The 26,529-nt window shown below is 38.6% G+C and overlaps 2 protein-coding genes across 2 annotated transcripts in view; both read right to left on the minus strand.

Annotated features, from left to right (window-relative positions):
- LOC311079122 (CD276 antigen homolog) overlaps window positions 1-26,529 on the minus strand; it is a 140,093-nt gene that overhangs the window by 67,866 nt on the left and 45,698 nt on the right. The window lies entirely within an intron of this gene.
- Window positions 3,964-25,511, minus strand: LOC311097700 (uncharacterized protein; the record flags this gene model as incomplete). Its single annotated transcript, XM_084137541.1, has 14 exons — window positions 3,964-5,705; window positions 6,046-6,102; window positions 6,763-6,791; window positions 7,717-7,815; window positions 9,181-9,276; window positions 13,866-13,946; window positions 14,063-14,161; window positions 14,416-14,499; window positions 17,025-17,156; window positions 22,104-22,217; window positions 22,760-22,834; window positions 24,359-24,451; window positions 24,545-24,631; window positions 25,496-25,511. 14 exons carry the CDS (start codon window positions 25,509-25,511, stop codon window positions 5,199-5,201), a joined length of 1,569 nt encoding a protein of 522 aa, XP_083993667.1. The 3' UTR covers window positions 3,964-5,198.

Consider the following 26,529-nt stretch of genomic DNA (forward strand, 5'->3'; position numbering starts at 1 on the left):
AGAGTCGAACGCTGAACACTGCACTGAACAAAGAGTCGAACGCTGAACACTGCACTGAACAAAGAGTCGAACGCTGAACACTGTCCTGAACAAAGAGTCGAGCGCTGAACACTGTACTGAACAAAGAGTCGAGCGCTGTACACTGTCCTGAACAAAGAGTCGAACGCTGAACACTGCACTGAACAAAGAGTCGAACGCTGAACACTGCACTGAACAAAGAGTCGAACGCTGAACACTGTCCTGAACAAAGAGTCGAACGCTGAACACTGCACTGAACAAAGAGTCGAGCGCTGAACACTGCACTGAACAAAGAGTCGAGCGCTGTACACTGTACTGAACAAAGAGTCGAGCGCTGAACACTGTCCTGAACAAAGAGTCGAACGCTGAACACTGTCCTGAACAAAGAGTCGAGCGCTGAACACTGCACTGAACAAAGAGTCGAGCGCTGAACACTGCACTGAACAAAGAGTCGAGCGCTGAACACTGCACTGAACAAAGACTCGAGCGCTGAACACTGCACTGAACAAAGACTCGAGCGCTGAACACTGCACTGAACAAAAGACTCGAGCGCTGAACACTGCACTGAACAAAGAGTCGAGCGCTGAACACTGTACTGAACAAAAGAGTCGAGCGCTGAACACTGTACTGAACAAAAGAGTCGAGTGACTGGCGTATCGAAATATTGTTACTTTCCGTCTGTCAGATTGTTCCTCTTTCTGTCTGTGCAACGATTCTGATCACAAAAAAACAGCTTTTTGGGGAACTCACAGTTAGAGTTACTTAAAAAAATTAAAGCAAGGTTTTAAAAAGGGATTTACTTTTACACATTTATATAAATTAGTGTATAGTATAAATGTTTTACTTTCATGTTTTGATTTTCAACAGATTGTTCTGCTTTTAATGTAGTTTGGATAAGTCATATTTAAGTTTTTGTAAGTTTGTAAGTTTTAATGTAAGTTTTTGATCCTCTGAATTGAGCTGGAAGCGAAACACTGTACATGTTTCTCAAACGAAACCCCAGAGCTGTTTCCCGTTGCTACTGCTGGTGTTTATAAAGCCGGATCTGTCTTTCCTGCGTCTTCTCAGCGACAACTTTCCTGTATATACTCATACTGTATATATATAGCACTGTTTACAGTTGCCTATGTAAAAACATTTCTTCTTACAAAAAAACTCAGTGTAGTTTGATCTCTTATTCAAACAAATATGCTTGTTCTGTTCTGCTAGTTAAGATCTTCACAAATATATAAATAAAACAAAACTATCGGTTGAGTATGAAGCTCTTACAAATCACATTTTCAAGTAAAATGTTCACTTTTCATGCCATGAAAATGGAGCATTCCTAATATGTCAGTTATCTGCCAAGCTCCGGTTGCTATACAAGGAGCTAGTGTACTGAGATTCACAAACTGCACATGTGCATTGGCTCGTTGGATCCAGCACAAATTATAAGCCTTTTAAACGCAATTTTAACATAAAAACTATATTTATGGTACAGTTCACGTCAGATTTATTGCTATTGTTATAATAAATATGCTTGTGTCAAGCAGTTTTTTTATTTCCTTATCCAAATAGATAGGACTTCATCTTGGATGCCCGAAATAGCTGCCCAGTGACGTTGCGAATATGGCCGCCAAGTGAACAGTCTTCGCTCCTAACCACTGGTGATTTACTTGGCTTTGCCCAAAGACAGTGTGAGGCTGCCTCCGCAACGAGGAACTGCTCCGACTCCTCCTTTGCACACCTCTTGTTTCCTCCAACGACTTTCCTTTCGGTAGCGCTAAACCCAGCGTGAGGCTTGGTAAAACAAGCCAAATTACATTTATATGCTGATGATACAGTGGTTTACACCCAGACTTCCACCATTTCAGTAGCAGTGCAGGAACTTCAGACTGCATTTCAGGCATTGCAATACACATTATTGAGTCTAAAACTGGTTTTAAATACACAGAAAACAAAGTTTATGGTCTTCTCAAAAGCTTGAGCACAGCTACTCGACAATTGTGGCCTTTTGTCATTGGGTGGGAAATCAATTGAGAGAGTGTCTTCATACAAGTACTTGGGGATATGGATAGATGGTAAGCTTTCCTTTTAATGAACATATTACTGCTTTAGTTAAGAAACTTTCGGTTTCTATTACAGAAACAAATCTTGCTTTACTTTTAGTGCTAAGAAGAAACTTGTGGAAGCTACTTTTCTGCCTGTAACTGATTATGGAGATATATTGTACATGCATGCTGCATTTTCCATCCTGCGTCATGTTGATTCAGTTTACCATACATCACTACGATTCATCACTACGATTCATTACAAATACAAAGTCCCTTACCCATCACTGCATTCTTTATGATTTAGTTGGTTGGACATCACTTAAAATTCGTAGACAACAGCACTGGTATATCTTTATTTATAAAGCTATACTTGGCAAATTTCCACTGTACCTCTGTAACCTCCTCTCTGTTTGCTCTGGTACCTATCAGCTACGCTCCTCAAAGTGGTTGCTTTTTAATGTGCCACGAGTTACAACCGAATTGGGAAAAACTGCTTTTTCTTATTTAGCACCTTGGGGGTGGAATAATCAACAAAAAGAGCTAAAGTTAGACACTCTTATGTCCATAAATGAATTTAAAACTACTGTAGAGTGTTGTGATGGAGACATGTTCTTGTTTTTCTTAAGAGTCTCATTGTGTTTTATATTTTTATTTTAACATTTTGTACTTCTTTTATCGTGAAAATGTAATTTGGTGTTTGTTATGTATGTATTTGTTGTGATTTGGCTGCTACCTTGGCCAGGTCTCTCTTGTAAAAGAGATTATGAATCTCAATGGGACCTCCTGGTTAAATAAAGGTATAATAAAAGGCTGCCTCCACAAAAGGTTCCTGCCTCTGCTCTCCTCTTCACTAGCCACTACCTCCATCAGCTCATATGCCATCATACACCCTCTTTACAGCCGCCCTCATACCAACCCGACCCACACCACCGCTGTGGACCTCCCGCCTGTCTCGTTTCAGGAGCCTGAGCATGGCTCGCTAGGTTTTTGACTCCAAAGATCTCAGGCCCTGGTGGTCTGAGCATGGGTTGCTTTCAGCTACTGGTGCGTTTCACAAAAAAAAACTCTCTTTACTTTTTTTTTCTTTTTTTTTTTTCTAACTAATAATAATAATTTGTGATTTCCCCTTTTGGAGTGTTTCTACAAAAACAGCACAAGTAAGTCACTGCTACCACACCTTCCTATTTCTGAAGATGAACTGCTCAGTTTGGGCTAAAGAGACTGCATCTGCCATACAAGCATGCTACAAACTTCGCCTCATGATAAGAATCTAAAAAGGATGTCTTCATCACGCCATACCTACACCGCTAGCGTGCTCATTTACCGTATAAAAAAAAATTTGATAAGACAGACAGCAACAGTACAACATCTAATCCTTTTCGATTAAAGGGATAGTTCGCCCAAAAATGATATTAAACCCATGATTTACTCACCCTCAAGCCGTTCGAGATGCATATGTCAATCATTTTTCAGACGAACACATTTTCAGTTATTTTAGAAAATGTCTTAGATCTTTCAGTGGTTATAATGTGAAATGATGGGGTCCACTGCTTCAAGTCCCAAAAATGTGCATGTATCCTTCACAAAAGTAATCCATCCGGCTCCAGGGGGATAAACGAAGGCCTTCTGAGGGTAATCCCCTGGGGAGGCGCGCCCCACACTTTGAAAACCCCTGGTTTAGGGCGACTTCAATGTAAGGGAGACTGCGGTATGTAATAACACAATCATCAACATTAAACAGCATATAAATCAAAACTGTCTAATGTTACTGAATGAGCTGTCGACCCAGGACGAGCTACAGGACTGTGAAGCTTCGAGGAGTTGATGGACTCGATCTACACATCTGTGTTTTGATCGTCACTGTGAATGTATGTATTATTTGAAAAAACAGGACTTTCTCAGTTTTTGCTCAAAATGTTGTTTTTATAAAACTTAGTAAAACACAGAAAGACACATATACACTGCAGCAACAGCAGTCAACGTTAGTTTTAGAGACATTTTTCTTTTGCAGAGCAGAGAGAAAAACAAAATGTGGTTTCAGAGAAAGCTAGATGCAGATTTAACATTAAGAAACATTATTTACATTTACAACATATGAAATAAAGCACAATGTTACAATACAATACAATAGGCAACAATAGATTGATATTTAGCTAAATCTCTCTCATTTTGTTTTCCACATAAAGTATCCAACATATTTTGATCACCATTAGAAGTGATACCAGAACTTAGAGTTATAAATATTAATTTCTATATCTCCTTTCCAGACTCACTATTATCAGGGCCGGAATTTCCTCATATTGTGACACTGGCAAAAGCAAGTTTTGGATGAAGATTATTGTAGCTGTAGATATGTACTTCTCTTTGGTTAAATATTACAAAAACCCACAGACAGATGTAACGGATGACCATAGAAATGATTTATGTTAAAAATGACAATATCTTACATTTCATTCATTTATAAAGTAAGTAATTGTCTTACATAATTTTATAATTTTATAATAATGATAATAATTAATATATATAATTTCTCCTCATTGTAATTGCTAATGCATTAATCCGGCCCTGATAATAGAGGAGAACGTCTGCTCATGAGCTTGTAGCTTCTGTGTTTGGACTCTTTCTGGGCTGGAAACTTTATAAGGAATGAATTACAGATGTTTTCTAGCAAGAGGAAGGAAGAGAACAACAACTCAGAGGAGTTTTGATATTACATGAAGGATCTGAGCGCCGTCTGAAGGATTAAACATTCAGTCTCAGTGTTTCTGATGGAGTAAGAGACACACAACTGAACATTTACTGACTTCATGATCCTGAACTGTGATCCTGAGACTCTAACTTTGACCTGATGGATTGAGGTTTAAGTTATAACACTGATTTCTCTCTCTGTTAATGATCTTAATGCAGTTTAAGATCAAGGTTCATCTGTACTGTTGAAGGTGGTTTACAGCTAGAATTAGTTATAAAAGCAAATCACTATTACATGAATACAAAGAACAATGACAATTAAACAGAGATTTACAGCTATTTACAAAACCAAGAAAATGTACATTCGAAAGAAACGGTCTCAATAACGAATGCAGAATGAGATTTAACTCTCAAATCACAGTCAGAAGCTTCTCAGGAGTGTTTTTCTCTCACTGTTGATTATGTTTGTGAAACCACTGAATCCAGCTGAGATTCAGTCCTACTAGTGTCCTGATCTTCATTCAGTAGAGGATTCATCTCAAGAGATTCTGCTGGGTTCTGGTTCTGGTTCTGGTCCTGGTCCTTGTCCAGTTCCAGGTCCTGGTTTTGGTTCTGGTCCAGGAACTGGTGCAGGAACTGGTCCAGGTCCGGGAACTGGTGCAGGAACTGGTCCAGGTCTGGGAACTGGTGCAGGAACTGGTCCGGGAACTGGTGCAGGAACTGGTCCGGGAACTGGTGCAGGAACTGGTGCAGGAACTGGTGCAGGAACTGGTGCAGGGACTGGTGCAGGGAATGGTCCTGGATCTGGATCTGGTCCTGGTCCTGGTCAATCTTACTAGTGTCCTGATCTTCATTCAGTAGAGGCTTCATCTCATGAGATTCTGCTGGGTTCTGGTTCTGGTTCTGGTTCTGGTTCTGGATCTGGTTTGATCCACTGGCTGGAGTTTCATCAGAACCTGCTGCAGTCTGTGTTCAGAATAAGACACACTTTAACATGTATTTTCAACAGTATCACAGCAGTGTTTCTCAGTCCTCATAGAAAACACTTCACAGTTTTACCACACAGAAGCATTTGCTGTTTTTAAGTTGAAGGAAATGACGTTTCAAACCCAGTTTGTGTCAGAGCAGAGGATCAGGATGTGGTATTACAGATATTACAGGTTTTACAGAGTCAATAATCTGAAGAGTTTTGTGTGAAATAAAGGAAAGCCCTGATGTTCTCCAGGAGCAGGATTGAGAAACACTGATGATCTACACAACATCTGTGGAGAAAAGTGTTCAAATCCACAATGATTCTGACGCTAACCTGAGATTCCTGATTCTGAGATCCAGCGGCTCGAGGTCGACCAGACTTTATCGCCTTCTGTGTTCGAGACAAGACAGTTCATTTACACACAGATCTTCAGTAATGCATTAATGTACACACAGATCTCCACTAATGCATTAATGTACACACAGATCTCCACTAATGCATTAATGTACACACACAGATCTCCACTAATGCATTAATGTACACACAGATCTCCACTAATGCATTAATGTACACAGATCTCCACTAATGCATTAATGTACACACACAGATCTCCACTAATGCATTAATGCACACGCAGATCTTCACTAATGCATTAATGTACACACAGATCTCCACTAATGCATTAATGTACACACAGATCTACACTAATGCATTAATGTACACACAGATCTCCACTAATGCATTAATGTACACACAGATCTCCGCTAATGCATTAATGTACACACAGATCTCCACTAATGCATTAATGTACACAGTTATTTAAAGGTGCAGTCAGTCATTCTGTCCACATTTAAAGGAAATAATTTCACAGATCAGATTTAAATGATGCAGAGTCGGGAAGAAGTTGTTTTCTCTCTTCGCTCATTCGCTCTGTATGAAGACTTCAGTCTGAGAAACATGAACATAAAATCACTGAGTGCACCTTTAACATGAAGTGAAACCGCAGGTGAATTAATCAAATCTAATTGACATTAAATATGAAATACTAACCTGACATGACTGCAGACATGGTTTGATCCCTGTGAGTTCAGAGACAGAGGAGGAAAAGAGATTTACAGGATTATTCAGATTCAAAACACTTCAGACTGTATAATAGATTAATAATTATAATAATTTGTTACATTTATATAGCGCTTTTTCTGAGACCTCAAAGCGCTTTACATAGAAGGGGGGAATCTCCTCAACCACCACCAATGTGCAGCATCCACTTGGATGATGCGACGGCAGCCATATTGCGCCAGAACGCCCACCACACACCAGCTTATTGGTGGAGAGGAGACATTGATGAAGCCAATCAGTATATGAGGATGATTAGGAGGCCATGATAGACAGAGGCCAAGGGGCAAATTTGGCCAGGATGCCGGGGTTACACCCCTACTCTTTTTCGAAGGACATCCTGGGATTTTTAATGACCACAGAGAGTCAGGACCTCGGTTTAACGTCTCATCCGAAGGACGGTGCTCTTTTGGCAGTATAGTGTCCTCGTCACTATACTGGGGCATTAGGACCCACACAGACCACAGGGTGAGCGCCCCCTGCTGGCCTCACTAACACCTCTTCCATGAGTCCTGGTTTAACAAAGAAAAATATAATAACCTTCAGATATCCAGTGAATTTAATAGAGCGTTCAGTGAGTGTTGAAGATGATTCAGTTTAGTTTAGTTTAGAATGAGTCAATATGAGTCATAATCAATAATCTATAACTGAATCAAACTGAAGCTGTAGAGTCTCAGTTCAATCAAACACAATAAACACACGTGTGAGATTCATCAATCATCACAACACGAAACTCAGCATTTATTCCCTGAAAGTGACGCATCAGATGATTGGTCACATATCTGGTCATATTTTTAAATGAAAATCTCTTAAAGAAATATGAGAGGCACCAAAACACCTGAAGTGAATGTATTAGTTTAATGGTCTTTAAGTTCAGGTTATACTCACAGGGTTCAAATACCAGTAAAATCATGAGAAATAAAGTGAAGAGGAATTCAGAGGAAAAGACGATGATCCTCATATCTCCAACGGCTCCTTCACCATTAACTGAGGATGAGAATAAACCACAGTATTTCATTTACAGCATGAACAGCTGATTATAAGGCTCATTATTGCTCCAAATGAATATACAGTGGGGCAAAAAAGTATTTAGTCAGCCACCAATTGTGCAAGTTCTCCCACTTAAAAAGATGAGAGAGGCCTGTAATTTTCATCATAGGTACACTTCAACTATGAGAGACAAAATGAGAAACAATAATCCAGAAAATCACATTGTAGGATTTTAAATGAATTAATTGGTAAATTCCTCGGTAAAATAAGTATTTGGTCACCTACAAACAAGCAAGATTTCTGGCTCTCACAGACCTGTAACAACTTCTTTAAGAGGCTCATCTGTCCTTCACTCGTTACCTGTATTAATGGCACCTGTTTGAACTCGTTATCAGTATAAAAGACACCTGTCCACAACCTCAAACAGTCACACTCCAAACTCCACTATGGCCAAGACCAAAGAGCTGTCAAAGGACACCAGAAACAAAATTATAGACCTGCACCAGGCTGGGAAGACTGAATCTGCAATAGGCAAGCAGCTTGGTGTGAAGAAATCAACTGTGGGAGCAATTATTAGAAAATGGAAGACGTTTCAACCGTTTCAACCGTACATAAAGTATACATGTACACTGATGTAATGACTTGCAATATTTTATTAGTCTTCAAAAATACAAATAACTTAATATAACGAAGTCTAGGGTTCAAAATCAAAGGGGAAAAATCATATTCCAAATGGGGAGGAGAAAAGGTTGGTATGGGCTGTAAACAAATAAAGGTTCGCCAAAACAAATGACTTCTCCAGAGGCTGTCGATCCCCTGGACGAAGTGAAGAGGAGTGGTGGAAGCCAATGTTTTATCCTCTCCATAATTAAGTGGTGAACAGGTAACAGGGGTGTGCAATCTCCTGCCATGGAAGAACCCCGCCACCAGCAGGCGAGCAAGTAGAACGCAGGGTCGTAACAGTATATAACAAAGTATTGAGATGAACTTTTGTTATTGACCAAATACTTATTTTCCACCATAATTTGCAAATAAATTCTTTAAAAATCAGACAATGTGATTTTCTGGATTATTTTTTTCTCATTTTGTCTCTCACAGTTGAGGTATACCTATGATGAAAATTACAGGCCTCTCTCATATTTTTAAGTGGGAGAACTTGCACAATTGGTGGCTGACTAAATACTTTTTTGCCCCAGTGTATGTGAATGAAAAGAGAATAATAACTTTCAGATGAAGGATAATTTCTGCCTCACAGTGAGATATTACCACAGTTCAGATTAAAATGCTGTATTAGTTTGTAATGTGTGTGTTTTTACCAGAAAACTCAGATATAATGTAAGTGATGTTGAAGTGTTCACTCGCCTGTTTTCAGGATCAGTTCAGTCATCAGAGCAACAGCGTTCAGTACAACAACACCGACTGATCCAAACACATACACAGGAACAACACGGTGAAGAGCTGGAAGATACAATAATAATACAGTTTCAGATCTTCACCATTAGAGATAATAATAATACAGTTTCATATCTTCACCATTAGAGAAAATTATACAGTTTATATCATCACTTTGCCATCATCACCTTGGAGGCAAAAGGTTGAGAACCACGTTATCTTCAGGAAATACACTGTATTTTAATGTCTTTTTTTTATCCTTTCTGCAACTAAACTATAGAGAGTTAGAGAACCGTTAAACAATTATACAGAGCTTTATAACACCTCAACCACCCCAAAGAACCACTGAAGAACCACATTTATTTAATAAGAAATAATAAATTATTCAAAAAATATCTTGTAGAATAAGGATTTCCATCAGTCATTGATAGAAATTGAATAAAACATGACAGTAACACACAATATTCATACACAAACACACCCTCATGTTTCACACACATTTGTTCTTGATTGAGGAAACAACATAATGAATTAGATGAGTAAAGTTCATAAACAAACTTTAAAGTTGGCTTGAAAAAGAATTGTCTGAAAGTTTGAAATAACTTTGACAAGCTTAAAGTTTGAATTGAATGGGTTTAGCATGATTTACCGCACGTTTTAACATGATTTAGCAGGAATTACCATGTAGCTAACATGATTTAGCATGCTGTTAGCTTGAATTAACATTGTGCTAACATCTTTTAACATGGTGTTAGCATTATTAGCATGTTGCTATCATGTTTTATCATGTTGCTAGCATTATTTAGCATGAATTACCATGTTGCAAGCCTGATTTAGCATTAATTACCATGTAGCTAACATGATTTAGCATGCTGTTGGCATTAATTATCATTGTGTTAACATGTTTTAGCATGGAGTTAGCATGAATTAGTACAATGCTGTCATGTTTTATCGTGTAGCTAGCATGATTTAACATTATTCACCATGTTGCTAGCATGATTTAACATTAATTACCATGTTACTAGCATGATTTAGGAAGCTGTTAACATGAATTACCATTTTGTTAACATGTTTTAACATGTTGTTAATGTGAATTACCATGTTGCTAGCATGAGTTTGCATTAATTACCATGTAGCTAACATGATTTATCATGCTGTTAGCATGAATTATAATTGTGCTAACATGTTTTAACATGTTGTTAGCATGAATCACCAAGTTGCAAGCCTGATTTAGCATTAATTACCATGTAGCTAACATGATTTAGCATGCTGTTGGCATTAATTATCATTGTGTTAACATGTTTTAGCATGGAGTTAGCATGAATTAGTACAATGCTGTCATGTTTTATCGTGTAGCTAGCATGATTTAACATTATTCACCATGTTGCTAGCATGATTTAACATTAATTACCATGTTACTAGCATGATTTAGGAAGCTGTTAACATGAATTACCATTTTGTTAACATGTTTTAACATGTTGTTAATGTGAATTACCATGTTGCTAGCATGATTTTGCATTAATTACCATGTAGCTAACATGATTTATCATGCTGTTAGCATGAATTATAATTGTGCTAACATGTTTTAACATGTTGTTAGCATGATTTAGCATGAATTACCATGTAGCTAACATGATTTGGCATTCTGTTAGCATGAATTAACATTGTGTTAGCATGAATTAGCATGATGCTATCATGTTTTATCATGTTGCTAGTATGAATTAGCATTAACCCCCTGAGGTCGGCTATCGCGCCGGCGCGATAGGCTCGTTTTTTTCCGTATGAGTGAAAAATTTTTTTAAAAAAAAAATATTAATTTTTATCTTATATGCTTGTGTTATACATCAATCGATCCTGTTTAGTGTGTATTATTTTTGTGTACACTCACAATAAAAACAAAGTGTTGTGCTTTTCGCCAAATAAAGAAAAATAAACGTGATGCGAGTTCTGCCTTCTCTCTGTCAGTGTAGTCCATTCTGAAACGCGTCCGAAAATGAACCATAACTCAGCGAATACTCAGTCAATCAGGCATACAGACACACAGGCATGAAGCTTGAATTCTCTCCTTTTAAATGAAGTAATATATATAAAGAACAAATATTCTCAGCTTGTGAAATCTGTATTAAAAGAGAGCGATTCCAGTTGAGCTAATTAGAGCTCATTCAAATGTAATGTGACTCCGCCCCGGAGAGCGCGCGCTATTCAAACGCAAATGACTGAGGCAATCCTGCAAACTGTGAACGTCCCCATATCAGCTCGAGAAAACACATCAGATCATTGTACTTTTTTACACAGTCTCGCAGCGCTGTGAGGAATAATACTATAATGGAACATTTACCTCAGAAGTACGAGGAGCAACAGATCCGAGGCTATGGAATAATGTAGTAAGTTTTTTTTTTCATTCTCAAGTGCGACGCGTTTCTGTGCATGAATGAATGAATGAACGGCAGAGATGCGCGCTGTTTACCACAACTAAAGACGGTTTAAATTTGAATCGTTTCTGTCTGTGAATGTTTTGCTTTTAGCAAACTGTATTGCTATAGGCTACTGAGTAAAAATCGAGTGAAACATGTTGAAATGTAATGTATTTGTATAAGCAACGTATTAAACTGCAAATTAACATTTATATTTCTTATAATAAAAACGAAAATTACTATGTTACAGACATATGAAAGACAACATTTTGTTGACTAGTTTTGGATAGATTATACATTTTTACTGTAAAATATCTGCCACCTCAAATAAGCTTTTGTTTGCCAATTTTTGCTCATATGTTAAATATAGTATGTTTTGTCAAAAATAAAGTAATCAAATAATATGTTGTTTATTCCAATGTAGCCTAGGCTATATTCAAGTAATGAATCCTTAACTTTGAAATATGTATGATAAAATGTATACTTTAGTTTTTACAAAGAAAGATTACACTTGAATTGTTGTTGTAATTGTAAATTTTTAATTAATAAAAAATACAAGGTAGATGTAAACAAACTAATAAAAGGTAAATATAAGCCTTTTCTTTAAAATAATTTTTATTGTGTTTTATTAGTGACAAATTTGGGGAGAGGATAAATATTCCAAAACTGAAAATGCAGTATGAGATTTAACTGCACAATTACTAGACATGTTTTACTTTTCATATTATAGCCCAATTTGCAAGCACAATTTGTGTAAAAAAAACAAAAACAAACATGAGATGCTTCCAACTGTTTCTCTTGCATTCTTTCTTGTGACACACCTGAATGAATAGCTCATTAAGTATGCAGGGGCATTGTCTCCTCAGGTGCGAACCACTAAATATGCATGATCGTTGACGCCCACTCCGCATATTGCCTTTCCAGACAGAAAGTGTTTTGCAAAATATAAATCAATGTATTGTGTTATGTAAATGATTAGGCAGGATGATTTTCACATCATTTTGAAGAAAAAACACTAGGCAATGACATCCATAAGTCAAAAGTCTTATTGAAACATATTTAGTATGTGTTTTGTGGCCTTATTTCAGAAACTTTAATTTTTAGTTTTTTCAATAACCATGCATAAACATTATTCTCTCAAAAATGAAAACATGTACATACATGTGGCTCACATATTATGGTAGTCCTGTTTGTGCTATATAGAGTGTAATTTTTTTTGCCATTGATATGTTTATAAGCAAATAAAAAAAGCACAAATGTCAGGGCATGTCAGAACATCTCAAGGACCCCAAAAACACCTCAGACCCCAGAGGGTTAATTACCATGTAGTTAACATGACAGATACATAGTGATGAAGCTTAAATAATCTATTGGAGTTTATGTATTAAAGTTTTGACGCCGAATGGGACTTTCATGATTTTTATGAAAACTGTATGTTTTAAAAAAGATTAAAAAGATTCGTTATAAAAGATAATAGCGAGTCAGAACAGTTGAAGGTCTGAGAGAGTTTGGTGTTTGTAGCTTTAAAGCTCTAGGAGGAGATGCTGTCTAAACTCAGGCTCAGAAGAATAAGTTTCAATAGTAGATCAGTGAGTGAAGTAAGTTTGATCAAGAAAACTTAAATATCAGCAGGAGATCATAAACACACACGAGGAACAGGATTTCATGATGGTCATTATTATAACGACAAAATTAAAGCTGTGCTGAGATGGTAAACGCTGAATAACTCTGTAAAACATCTGAGGTTGACAGAAGTTTACCGTAAATATACGTCTGCAGTGTTTCAGCGTTTATAGATTTAGGCTAACTTAAACTTACAGTAAAAAGCTGTATTTCATTAACTGGTGTAATGTTATGAAGTACTAAAACACCATAAAAGCACAGTTGATGGTGAGAAAGTTCAAAGTTCATGATGAGATTAGTACTTATATAGAAGCTGTACTGTGTCATTCACACACACACTAAACACCATCATAGACACACACACAACACTGAAATAATGCAGTTAACATTAACAACATAAGATGCAACATAAAGCCCTAATGTACAGAACTTATAAGAACATAAACAGTTTTTCACTGTATATAGTAAGTTACATTTACCAGTCTTTTAGTTAAAATGACAATAGTTGTTTACAGAGAATCGATCTCTCCAGAAGAGGAGAACAGAAGAGAGTGAAGATATAAACGAGAGCTGATGGATGAAGATGATTAGAGATGATGATTAATATTAATACTGTACCATGATCAAATGAGCGTGTGAAGTTTATCAATACCCAGAGTGACTGAAGAAACACGATCACACAGGCCCATCCGACACGATCTGAACATCAACACACACGTTCATCAACTGATAAACATTTAACTTTAGCACACTTCAGCATAAAGCTAAGATATAGCAGGAAGATGTCTCAGATATATAATTTAATATAATCATACCCTTCTCATTCTCCAGAGCTGTGATGTAGAAAAAGATCATTACAGCATTGACCAATAACATGGACATTAAATACACTGATCTCCTGACCGAAGGTGAACCTGAAACACATGTTTAATATTAGTGTAAAACTGCATATCTGTGTTTGACACTCACTGAGTAAAACATCAAGACCATACATTAAACATTATATATAAAACATCATAAATGTTCAAAACGACTGAACACAGATTATTATCATTAAACCCTCCACTCAAAATCTGTAAAGATAAGACATTCATAATGAATTATATATTGATCAGATTATGATGGTATTTGTGTTTATATGAGAGATCATAATTCATCAAACACTTACAGCCCATTCGTTCCCCACATGTAATGTCCCAATCATAGTTTGTCACTGTGAGAAACACTGGTAACACTGCAATAATGAGGAATCCTGGAAACAGAAGAGATTATATTAATGCAGTGATTACATTAATACAGTGATTATATTAATACAGTGATTATATTAAAGGGATACTCCACTTTTTTGGAAATAGGCTCATTTTACAACTCCCCCAGAGTTAAACAGTTGAGTTTTACCGTTTTCGAATCCATTCAGCCGATCTCCGGGTCTGGCGGTACCACTTTTAGCATAGCTTAGCATAGATCACTGAATCGGACAAGACCATTAGCATCTCTCTCAAAAAAATGACCAAAGAGTTTCGATATTTTTCCTATTTAAAACTTGACTCTTCTGTAGTTACATCGTGTACTAATTTCTAGGCTGATATGGCTAGGAACTATACTCTCATTCCTGCGTAATAATCAAGAAACTTTGCTGCAGTACCATGAGTCCAGCAGGCGTAATGATATGACGCAGCGCCTGATAATAGTCCCCAGCTCGGTAGCCAGAGTGGACCATGTTCTCCACCTCCATTGTCGGCGTGGCCACTTGGAGCTGTGGCCACAAGGTCTCCGGTGCCTGTCGAGGCGGCAATCCCCGAACCCGGTGGTGGACACCGGAAGTAAGGAATGCCGTAAAGCTGAAGAATGCCGTAAAGCTGAAGAAGGAGTCCTATCAGACATGGCTGCATTGGTAGGGCACTGCTTCCCCCTCCTGAGGCGCCGGACGGTTTGCCTGAATCTCTTCGAGGCCAATCGATAGTCTTTCTCCATGGCCTCACTGAACTCCTCCCAGGCCCGATTTTTTGCCTCCACAACCACCCGGGCTGCAGTCCTGCAGTCCGCTTGGCCTTAAACAGCCTTGTGGGACTCCTGAGGCAGCTGACGGGTACCGAACCCGTCAGCTGCCTCAGGAGTCCCACAAGGCTGTTTACAATGGAGGTGGGCAGCTGTTGACCTCAACTGGGGATGTCGTCGGACGGTAGAAGGAATACTTCAAGGATCTCCTGAATCCCACCAACACGTCTTCCATTGAGGAAGCAGAGGCTAGGGGCTCGGAGGTGGACTCGTCCAACGCGCAAGCTGAAGTCACCGAGGTAGTCAAGGAACTGAGATCCGCCCCGAGTACCTCAAGTCTCTGGATGTTGTGGGGCTGGAGGGATCATGGGAGTTTGCCCAACCAATCCACATGTTCTTTGTGGATTTGGAGAAGGCATTCGACCGTGTCCCTCACAGCGGCCTGTGGAGGGTGCTCCGGGAGTATGGGGTCCGGGGTCCTTTGCTAAGGGCTGTCCGGTCCCTGTACGACCGGAGCAGGAGCTTGGTTCACATTGCTGGCAGTAAGTCAGACTTGTTCCCGGTGCATGTTGGACTCCGGCAGGGCTGCCCTTTGTCGCCGGTTCTGTTCATAATTTTTATGGACAGAATTTCTAGGTGAAGCCAGGGGCCGGAGGGTGTCAGGTTTGGTGATAACACGATTTCATCTCTGCTCTTTGCGGATGATGTTGTCATGTTGGCCTCATCGCATCAGGACCTTCAGCATGCACTAGGACGGTCGGAAAAGGGTGGCTTGCCCACTTCAGGTTGGTGGAGAGATCCTGCCTCAAGTGGAGGAGTTCAAGTATCTTGGGGTCTTGTTCACGAGCGAGGGAAGGATGGAACGGGAGATTGACAGACGGATCGGTGCAGCTTCTGCAGTAATGCGGTCGCTGTACCGGTCTCTCGTGGTGAAGAAAGAGCTGAGCCGCAAGGTGTTCAGCATGGAGAAAGAGTGTGTGTGTGTGTGTGTGTGTGTATGTGTTTTCAACATGGAGGAAGAGTGTGTGTGTGTTCAACATGGAGTAAGGGTGTGTGTGTGTGTGTGCCCAACATGGCGGAAGTGTGTGTGTGTGTGTGTGTGTGTGTTCAACATGGAGGGAGGAAGTGTGTGTGTGTGTGTGTGTATTCAACGTGGAGGAAGAGTGTGTGTGTGTGCCCAACATGGCGGAAGTGTGTGTGTGTGTGTGTTCAACATGGAGGGAGGAAGTGTGTGTGTGTGTGTGTGTGTGTGTGTGTGTGTGTATTCAACGTGGAGGAAGAGTGTGTGTGTGTGTGTGTGTGTGTGTGTGTGTGTGTGAAACAACATGACAGAAGTTATTAATATACAATTACTTGTAATTCCCTCTTAGCTGTAAATGTATAGTGTAGTAATTATTGTGAATCATTATAAATCATTGTCCAGTTCACAGAGTTTTAACATTAATAGGTAACATGAACATTGTGTGAATTTTGCACAATAATTTATTGTAGGAATCAAATGAACTAAATGCAATGCTTTTCAAAGATATTTAATATTTTAAAGGTATGTAATGAAAAACACTTCTCTTTTTCTTCTTTCATCCTCAAATAAACTGTAATTAATAATCAGATCAATATACTGTAATAGTGAGTGTGAATGAAGCATTAATATCTCAGATGCATCTGGAAAATTTCCACAGATTTCTCTTGATTTGATGTTAATACTGTTGAACAAAGAATAATGTTTTCTTGCACTGTTACTCATAAATGAATATGAATAGCTGATGAATATAAACTGACCTCCAGTCGATCCGAAGGTGAAGAACAGGAGGATGAACTGCAGTGAAGGAAGAACATCAAAGCTTATACGAGCCAGAACACCGAATATAGCCTTGATCCGTACGCTTAACTTCCCAGTTAATCTAATCAACACTGTATAAGAAAAACAACAATTAATAAATCCATCCAAATGTTTGATCTGATTGTGCATTAATGCCATGATAATCAATAAGTATAGAAGTAAACTCACTTCACTAATTCATAATTTAATCTGGACAGACAATCTTCACACAATCATTCACCATTCATTCAAAACTATATAAACTTATAAATATCATATACACTACTGGTCAAAAGTTTTAGATCGGTAAGATTTTTTATGTTTTTAAAAGAAGTATCTTCTGCTCACCAAGGCTGCATTTATTTGATTAAAAATAGATAATTTTAATAGATTTAACTCTACATACTCCAAACTCGGCTAAGACACTCAAACTGATCTGACTCGGTGTGCTATATCTTTTCAGACTGATCGGACTTACGGTTTTCCTAAAAATGACGATCAAAACTCGAAAAAACTCATTCAAAAACTCCCATTGACTTACATTGGGGAGTTCTAAAAAATTCAAACCGACAAAAATTTAAATCTAAACACCTTGAAGACTAAACCAAACTGCCGTTCTATATACTATATGAGCCATTGAGACTCATTTAAACTAATAAATTCAAACTCATACACTTATAAACTAATTAACTTATAAACTCATGAATTCATAGACTTATGAACTCTTAAACTCATAAATTAATAAACTCTGAACTCTTAAACTCATTTAAACTTATAAACTCTAAACTCATTTAAACTTATAAACTCTAAACTCATTTAAAACTTATAAACTCTAAACTCAAAAACTCTTACACTTATAAACTCATCAATTTATACACTTATAAACTCTAAACTCATAAACTCTGTGTGTGTGTGTGTGTGTGTGTGTGTGTGTGTGTGTGTTCACACACACACACACACACACACACACACACACAAACTCTAAACTCATTTAAACTTAAACTCTAAACTCATTTAAACTTGTAAACTCAAAACTCATAAACTACTTTAAACTTCAAACCACTTTAAACTTCTTAAGTTTAAAGCTTCCAGCTCCCAAGCAACTCCATAGCAACCAAACTTGAGTACCCTAGCAACCGTTTTGCAAGACCTATATCTCTGTATCAGAACATAGTATAGAGATGAGGTTTGGCTCTTTTGACTCATGCTAGCAAACAGCACTTCCAAAATGCTACATATGCTAGCAGTGAATAGCTACATGCTAATAGCAATTAGTTAAATGCTAAATCATGCCAAGATCATGCTAAGAACTCTATAAAAACTCCATAGTAACCATCTGTGACAACTACCAACCACCTAGCAACACCATAGCAACCGCCCAGAACACCCTAGCAACCGCCCAGAATACCTTAGCAACCGCCTAGCAACACCATAGCAACCACCCAGAACACCCTAGCAACCGCCTAGCAACCACCCAGAACACCCTAGCAACCGCCTAGGAACACCATAGCAACCACCCAGAACACCCTAGCAACCGCCTAGCAATCACCCAGAATACCCTAGCAACCGCCTAGCAACACCATAGCAACCACCTAGAACACCCTAGCAACCGCCTAGCAACCACCCTGAACACCCTAGCAACAGCATAGCAACCACTCAGAACACCCTAGAAACCGCCTAGCAACCACTCAGAATACCTTAGCAACCGCCTAGCAACACCATAGCAACCACCCAGAACACCCTAGCAACCGCCTAGCAACCACCCAGAATACCCTAGCAACCGCCTAGCAACACCATAGCAACCACCCAGAACACCCTAGCAACCGCCTAGTAACCACCAAGAATACCCTAGCAACCGCCTAGCAACACCAAGGCAACCACCCAGAACACCCTAGCAACCGCCTAGCAACACCATAGCAACCACCCAGAACATCCTAGCAACCGCCTAGCAACCACCCAGAACACCCTAGCAACTGCCTAGCAACACCATAGCAACCACCCAGAACACCCTAGCAACCGCCTAGCAACCACCCAGAACACCCTAGCAACCGCCTAGCAACCACCCAGAATACCTTAGCAACCGCCTAGCAACACCATAGCAACCACCCAGAACACCCTAGCAACCACCCAAAACACCCTAGCAACTGCCTAGCAACCACCCAGAACACCCTAGTAACCACCTAGCAACCACCCAAAATACCCTAGCAACCACTTAGCAACACCCTAGCAACCACCCAGAACACCCTAGCAACCGCCTAGCAACCACCTAGCAACACCATAGCAACCACCCAGAACTGCCTAGCAACACCCTAGTAACCACCTAAAATACCATAGCAACCGCTTAGTAACACCCTAGCAACCACCCAGAACACCCTAGCAACCACCCAGAATACCCTAGCAACCGCTTAGCAACACCCTAGCAACCACCCAGAACACCCTAGCAACCACCTAGCAACCACCCAGAATACCCTAGCAACCACCTAGCAACACCATAGCAACCACCCAGAACACCCTAGCAACCGCCTAGCAACCATCCAGAATACCCCAGCTACCACCTAGCAACCACCCAGAACACCTTAGCAACCCACTAGAAACACCCTAGCAACATTTAAACTTTAAACTAAAAACTTCAAACTACTTTAAACTGTAAACTAAATTAAACTTCAAACTACTTTAAACTTTAAACTAAATTAAACTTCAAACTAAATTAAACTTCAAACTACTTTAATCTTCAAACTACTTTAAACTTTAAACTTTCCAGTCCAAACTTTCTCAAGCCAACTTAAAGTTTGTCTCGACAAACTTTTTAATCTAGTTATTATTATTATTAAGTTGGCTTGAGAAAGCCAACTTACTGAAATCCTATTTAAACTTCTTCTTCTTCTTCTTCTTCTTCTTCTTCTTCTTCTTCTTATTCTTCTGACCCAAAAATTTTCAACTCTAACTCCTCCTAGACCGTTCAAGCTACATACTCCAAACTCGGGTCAGACCTTCATACTGTTCTGACTTGGTGTGCTATATCTTTTCAGACTGGTTTGAGTTATGGTTTTCTTAAAAATTAATATTAAAAATCATAAAAATCCCATAGACTTTCATTGACCAAAAGTCCATGTCTGTTTGAACTATGTTTAATGTAAACTGCTAGAAGCCATTGATACTCAATTAAGCTTTAAGCTATTTCTGTCTAACTAATAACTTATCTATCTATCTATCTATCTATCTATCTATCTATCTATCTATCTATCTATCTATCTATCTATCTATCTATCTTCAAACCTTATCTATCTATCTTCAAACCTTATCTATCTATCTATCTATCTATCTATCTATCTATCTATCTATCTATCTATCTATCTATCTATCTATCTATCTTCAAACCTTTTCTATCTATCTATCTATCTATCTATCTTCAAACCTTTTCTATCTATCTATCTATCTATCTATCTATCTATCTATCTATCTATCTATCTATCTATCTATCTATCTTCAAACCTTATCTATCTATCTATCTATCTATCTATCTATCTATCTTTTTAACTAATCTATCTTTCTTTTTAACGAACTAATCCATCTTTCTTTCTAACTAATCTATCTTTCTTTCTTTCATTCTAACTAATCTATCTTTCTTTCTAACTAATCTCTTTCTTTCTTTCTAACTAATCTATCTTTCTATCTAATCTTTCTTTCTAACTAATCTATCTTTCTATCTAATCTTTCTTTCTAACTAATCCATCTTTCTTTCTTTCTTTCTTTCTTTCTTTCTTTCTTTCTTTCTTTATACCTAATCTTTCATTCTTTCTAACTAATCTTTCTTTCTTTTTTCTTTTTTCTTTCTTTCTTTCTTTCTTTCTTTCTTTCTTTCTTTCTTTCTTTCTTTATACCTAATCTTTCATTCTTTCTAACTAATCTTTCTTTCTTTCTTTCTACCTAATCTTTCTTTCTTTCTTTCTTTCTTTCTTTCTTTCTTTCTTTCTTTCTTTCTTTATACCTAATCTTTCATTCTTTCTAACTAATCTTTCTTTCTTTTTTCTTTTTTCTTTCTTTCTTTCTTTCTTTCTTTCTTTCTTTCTTTCTTTCTTTATACCTAATCTTTCATTCTTTCTAACTAACTAATCTATCTTTCTTTATTTCTAGCTAATCTATCTATCTTTCGAACTAATCAATCTTTCTTTCTCTCTTTCTTTCTTTCTAACTAATATTTATTTATTTCTAACTAATATTTCTAATCTATCTTCAAACGTTTTATATCTATCTATCTATCTATCTATCTATCTATCTATCTATCTATCTATCTATCTATCTTCAAACGTTTTATATCTATCTATCTATATGTCTGTCTGTCTATCTTTCTATCTATCTATCTTCAAATGTTTTCTATCTATCTATCTATCTATCTATCTATCTATCTATCTATCTATCTATCTATCTAATATTTATTTTTCTTTCTAACTAATCTGTTTCTTTTTTTCTAACTTTTCTTTTTTTCTTTCAAACTAATCTATCTATCAAACTTTAACATACTTTAAACATCAAACTTCTTTAAACTTCTTCAAACTATCTGGCCCGGCTTTCTCAAGCCAACTTAAAGTTTGTCTCAACAAACTTTTTTTTCTAGTTATCTATTAGTTCCTCAATAATTCCTTATTAGTTATGCAGTAAGTAAGATACAGTATTCTAAAGTGTTACCTAATGTTACATATGGTGTGCCATCATGGATAATTGAGTATCCTGTGAATCGTAGGAGAATCTGTCCAGTTTTTAAATTACTCGATGGCCTGAGACTGAATATACTAAAGACTTGATAAACTCATGACTTTTATTTTTACACGTTTATTTTTTTCTCTCTCTTTCTCATGTAAAACTCTGAGTATGCATAGAAAATCTGCTTTATAAACTCACCTTGTCTATGGAATTAACTGATAAATCAGCTCTGATATTATGGTTTGTATATTTTGTAACCTGATTACAAAATTAATCTGATAAAACATGATTTCACAGCTCATATCTGTCACTGACTCTTGATGGAAGGAAATACTTACTGTAAATAATATAGAAGAGGTTGAACAGGAGCGTTATTATAAAGAGACCTATTATCAAGACACCTTCAAATCCGGAGTAATTCAGACTTTTGTCATAGGCAGATTTAAACAGAACTGGAATAAAGGAAGATAAAAAACAACGATTACTAACATAGAAAAACAAAATATTAATACAGATCAGAGGAATTATAAAAACCCTTCTCATTTAAACAGATGCTTTTATACACAACATTATTTGAACTGTCAGTCTCTGTCTGATCCTGACCCTTGACCTTTGTGCTGATTACATGACCCCTGACCCTGACCCTGACATGACCCTGACACATGCTGAGATGATATTCAGAAGTAGCTTTAGCTTCAGTCTCAGTCACTAGCATGATGTCGACTGTAACAGTTAATGCACTGTTTTCATAATGAAGCGGTGTAGATTATAAATGTGTTCAGTCACACAGAGATTCAGCGCTGAACATGTTGATATACTGACAACAATACAACAGTAACACAAGACACTTCACAGTATTAATGTCATGGGTTTAAGATTTCCTGCTGGATATTGAGAATATTACATAAATTTAATGTAATTACTGTTCAACTGTTAATGTGCATGTGAATGTGTTTATGATAATGACTGTGGATTTACATTTGGATTTATTTACCTGAGTAAAAAACATCTGAGAAAACAATATATTCTGTTCTAAAACTTAAATTTCGAACCCATGTTTCAATCTTGCCTGTAAAACAGAAAAGATGAAATAATTACATTCACAATATAATTTACAACAGCAACATATGAAACAGAAATGCCAATAAAACACTAAAGAATTTGTAATGTAAAATGAATTGGTTTCTCTGTCAGTTTATGTGAAAAGAATATGTGTATTATAATTCATATACTTCTCATTTGGCTCTCAACGAAGGCGGTCGCATTTTCTTCCCTTCCTCTCCCTTATCTCCCCTGCTTTGCTGCTCTCGTCTCGTCTAGTCTACTGTCTTGTACTTTAAGAGACTCTCTCCGCACTGCTCTCCAAACTAAGAAATTATGGATTTGATCAACTGGTCTCTCAACGCAATTGACACCATCTTCTCGACGAGAAGCTTGGGTTCGGGGGAACCTGACTGCCCTGCCGGAACGTTCGCAGCTGGCTACACGATGGACGCGTGGGAAAGGTGGCGGGTCGTGTGTCTGGCGGCTCTTTCCGTGGAGGACATTGAAGATATCTACCTATTCAGAACCATGATAACAGGTTTTCTGCTGTTTGGATTGCCCTGGTTTATCGAGGAATTAAGAAGACGGTGACAGCTGTCCAAAACCCCACAAGGCTGCCCGTCATGATTGAAGCAGTGGGCAGAGCTGTCAGCACTCAGACTGTGACTATGAACCACAATATGGATAACATCATGGAGAAGCTCACAGCTTTGCAAAGGCAAATGGATCGTTTCGGAGACCAAAATGGACCAGGAGCTGTGTAAATTGGAATGCGGCTACTCGTCCCAAGACCAAACAACCCCTATCTTATCTGCTTTCGGCCCCCCTCAACCAGCACTGGCCTTGGCGAGGCTGCTGCTGGAACAACAACTCCCCCGGAAGAGCACTGCAGCGAGACGCTCTTGCGTTCCTTCCCCCACTCCCCACTGACACCTGCTGATTGTTGACTCTGTCTGGGACCTGATCAAGGTTGTCTCCATGGCAATTGCTGTGTATCGCCTAGATTAGGATGCCAGGCGTAGCGACTCTCCAGGCCTACACATACATGAACTCTTACATATATACAGATATGCAATCATCCCCCACACCCCCCATCCCTCGCCTTCAACGCTTTGTACCCCCAGTCTGACAGGCGGGTCTGTGACCAGCGCCGAGAATGGCTGCAGGACCGGATGGCTGCTTGCCTGTGCTGGGTTACCTCCACCCCCCACTCCCCTCCCCTGTTGCAAGTCTTGTGTGTTCATGCTGTGTACTGATTATGTGCTAATGTTGCTGAGGTGTTTTTTTTACTGTTTCCAAACTGTACTCCTTACAGGAGCATAGTCTGGGGGTTGCCTTTTTTTCTCCTCACCTTTCCTCATGTCATGCTGTATTTTGTTTTCTTAATCTTCTGTCTTCCTGTCCTGTCTACCCCGTTGTCATGTTGTATGCATGTTTGTATGGACAGGTTGATGGCTCATTTCACTGGTACTTGTGACTATGTGACAAATAAAACTACTACTACTACTACTACAGTACTACTATATAAATAATAATGAATCAGCCATACCTGTGAAGTTATTGATATACGGAGCCGTCCAGAGTAACATGAGAGGCCTCAGAAAATAAAGAGCAGAACAATAGACTGACTCAAACACAGATCCTGAAACAAAACCACACATTACTGTACATATAGACAGATATATGAATGATACATTATAATGCATTGCTAAACTATCAGTCCTGAAACACTGACCTTCAGAAAAACCCCAGAGGACAAAAGCAAGAAACATCAGAATATTTGGACAGAAGACAAGAAACATCTGAAGACGAAAGACTGTGTCTGAGAGAAGAGACACAATAACACATGATCAGTTCATCAGGAATTATTACATTTAATAATTATTTAAACTATATCATTATCAGTCATTCAGTTTTATTTGAAAAATATTTTGAACTAATATTTTAATAAATAAAATATTATTTTAATAAACTCTGTTTGGTTGCTAGGGAGTGGCTTGGGAGCTGCCAATGATGAAACTCCAAATACTGCTTGTCAGTATGAATAATATAAACCAGCTCCTATTCGTCTGTGACATTCAGAATGAAAGATATCCCTCTTTGAATTTTGGTTGCTAAGGTGCTCGACAATGGTTGCTAGGGTGTTCTGGGTGGTTGCTAGGGCATTGCTAAGTGGTTGCTTAGAAGTTCTGGGTGGTTGCTATGGTGTTGCTAGGCAGTTGCTAGGGTGTTCTGCATGGTTGCTAGGCGTTTGCTAGGGTGTTCTGGGTGGTTGCTATGGTGTTGCTATTCATGTTAGCATCTTGCTAAAAACATGCTAGCATAATGATAACAACATGCTAATCATGCTAGCTACATGCTAATCATGCTAGCTACATGGTAATCATGCTAGATTTTTTAGCATGCTAGATGCTAAAAACATGCTAGCATGATGCTAGCAACATTATAATCATATTAGCATCATGCTAGCTACATGTTAATAATGCTAACAATATGCTAGCATTTTGCTAGTCACATGCTTATCATGCTAACATGATGCTAATTTTGTTAGCATCTTGCTAAAAATTAGCTAACCACAGCCTAACAACCAAGTGGCGAAATTTGCCACTGCAAGCACCTACTCACATGTACATACAGGAAATGTACATTCTAGTTAGTGGGTGCTTGCCAAAGGCAAGGCACTCACTATTGTTATTTTCCATACTTATTATTAGTGGGTGCTTGCCAAAGGCAAGGCACTCATTATTGTTATTGCTCATACTTATTATTATTAGTGGTGCTTGCCAAAGGCAAGGCATCACTAGTGTTCTCTTGCATACTTATTAGTGGTGCTTGCCAAAGGCGAAGCAACACTATTGTTATTGTTCATACTTATTAGTGGGTGCTTGCCAAAGGCAAGGCACTCACTATTACTATTGCAAAAATCCGGTTCCCTTTCAAGGGAACTCGCGTTGCGTCGAGTTTGACGCTATGGGAACGCTTTGCGTGATGACGTCTTGAAGCACATGTAAAATCAGTCCAATGGTGTGGCGGAACGTCAGAGGCGGGTGACGTCACGTACCAGGAAGCTATAAAAGCCGGCCCGAAACAGAAAACGAAAGCTTTCTGAGTCTTCAGTCGCGCTCTGTGTGAAATCTGTCTGTATATTTGGTGTTGTCTGTCTATATCATATATATATATATTCAGTATGGCGAGCGAGCAGCAGTTTAGAGTGTGTGTCCATCCCTGCCCGCGTTATTTAACGGGAGGTGACACACACACTCTTTGTGTTGTTTGTTTGGGAGAGGAGCATGCCCAGTCAGCACTCGAGGGTGGTGACTGTGTGCATTGCTGTGCGCTTCCATTGCGTACGCTCCGATCCCGCTTGGCTCGGTTCAATCCCGACCACGCTCCCCAGGGCTCGGGTCCCGCCGCTGCCGAGGCACGGCGTCGATCTCAGACCTGGGGTTCACAGATGGATTTATCAGTGGATGTTGAGACGGGCTCTGCCTTATCTCAGCATCCGTCTGATAGATCCAGTGCCTCTTATCAGGGTGTGGAAGCACGCGCTGCGGTTTCTTCCCCCCCGATAGAGGTACCAGTATTGCAACTATCCAGCTCTGAGGAGTTGGATGTTGTGAGTATTGTAGCTGAGTCTGAGGATTCGCCACCTCAGTCTCATGCGTTTGAGGAACTGCTCGATGTCATTACTAGAGCTGTTGACAGACTGTCTATTGAGTG

Source organism: Abramis brama (assembly GCF_963993115.1).
Source record: "Abramis brama genome assembly, chromosome: 1".
Taxonomy (NCBI): domain Eukaryota; kingdom Metazoa; phylum Chordata; class Actinopteri; order Cypriniformes; family Leuciscidae; genus Abramis; species Abramis brama.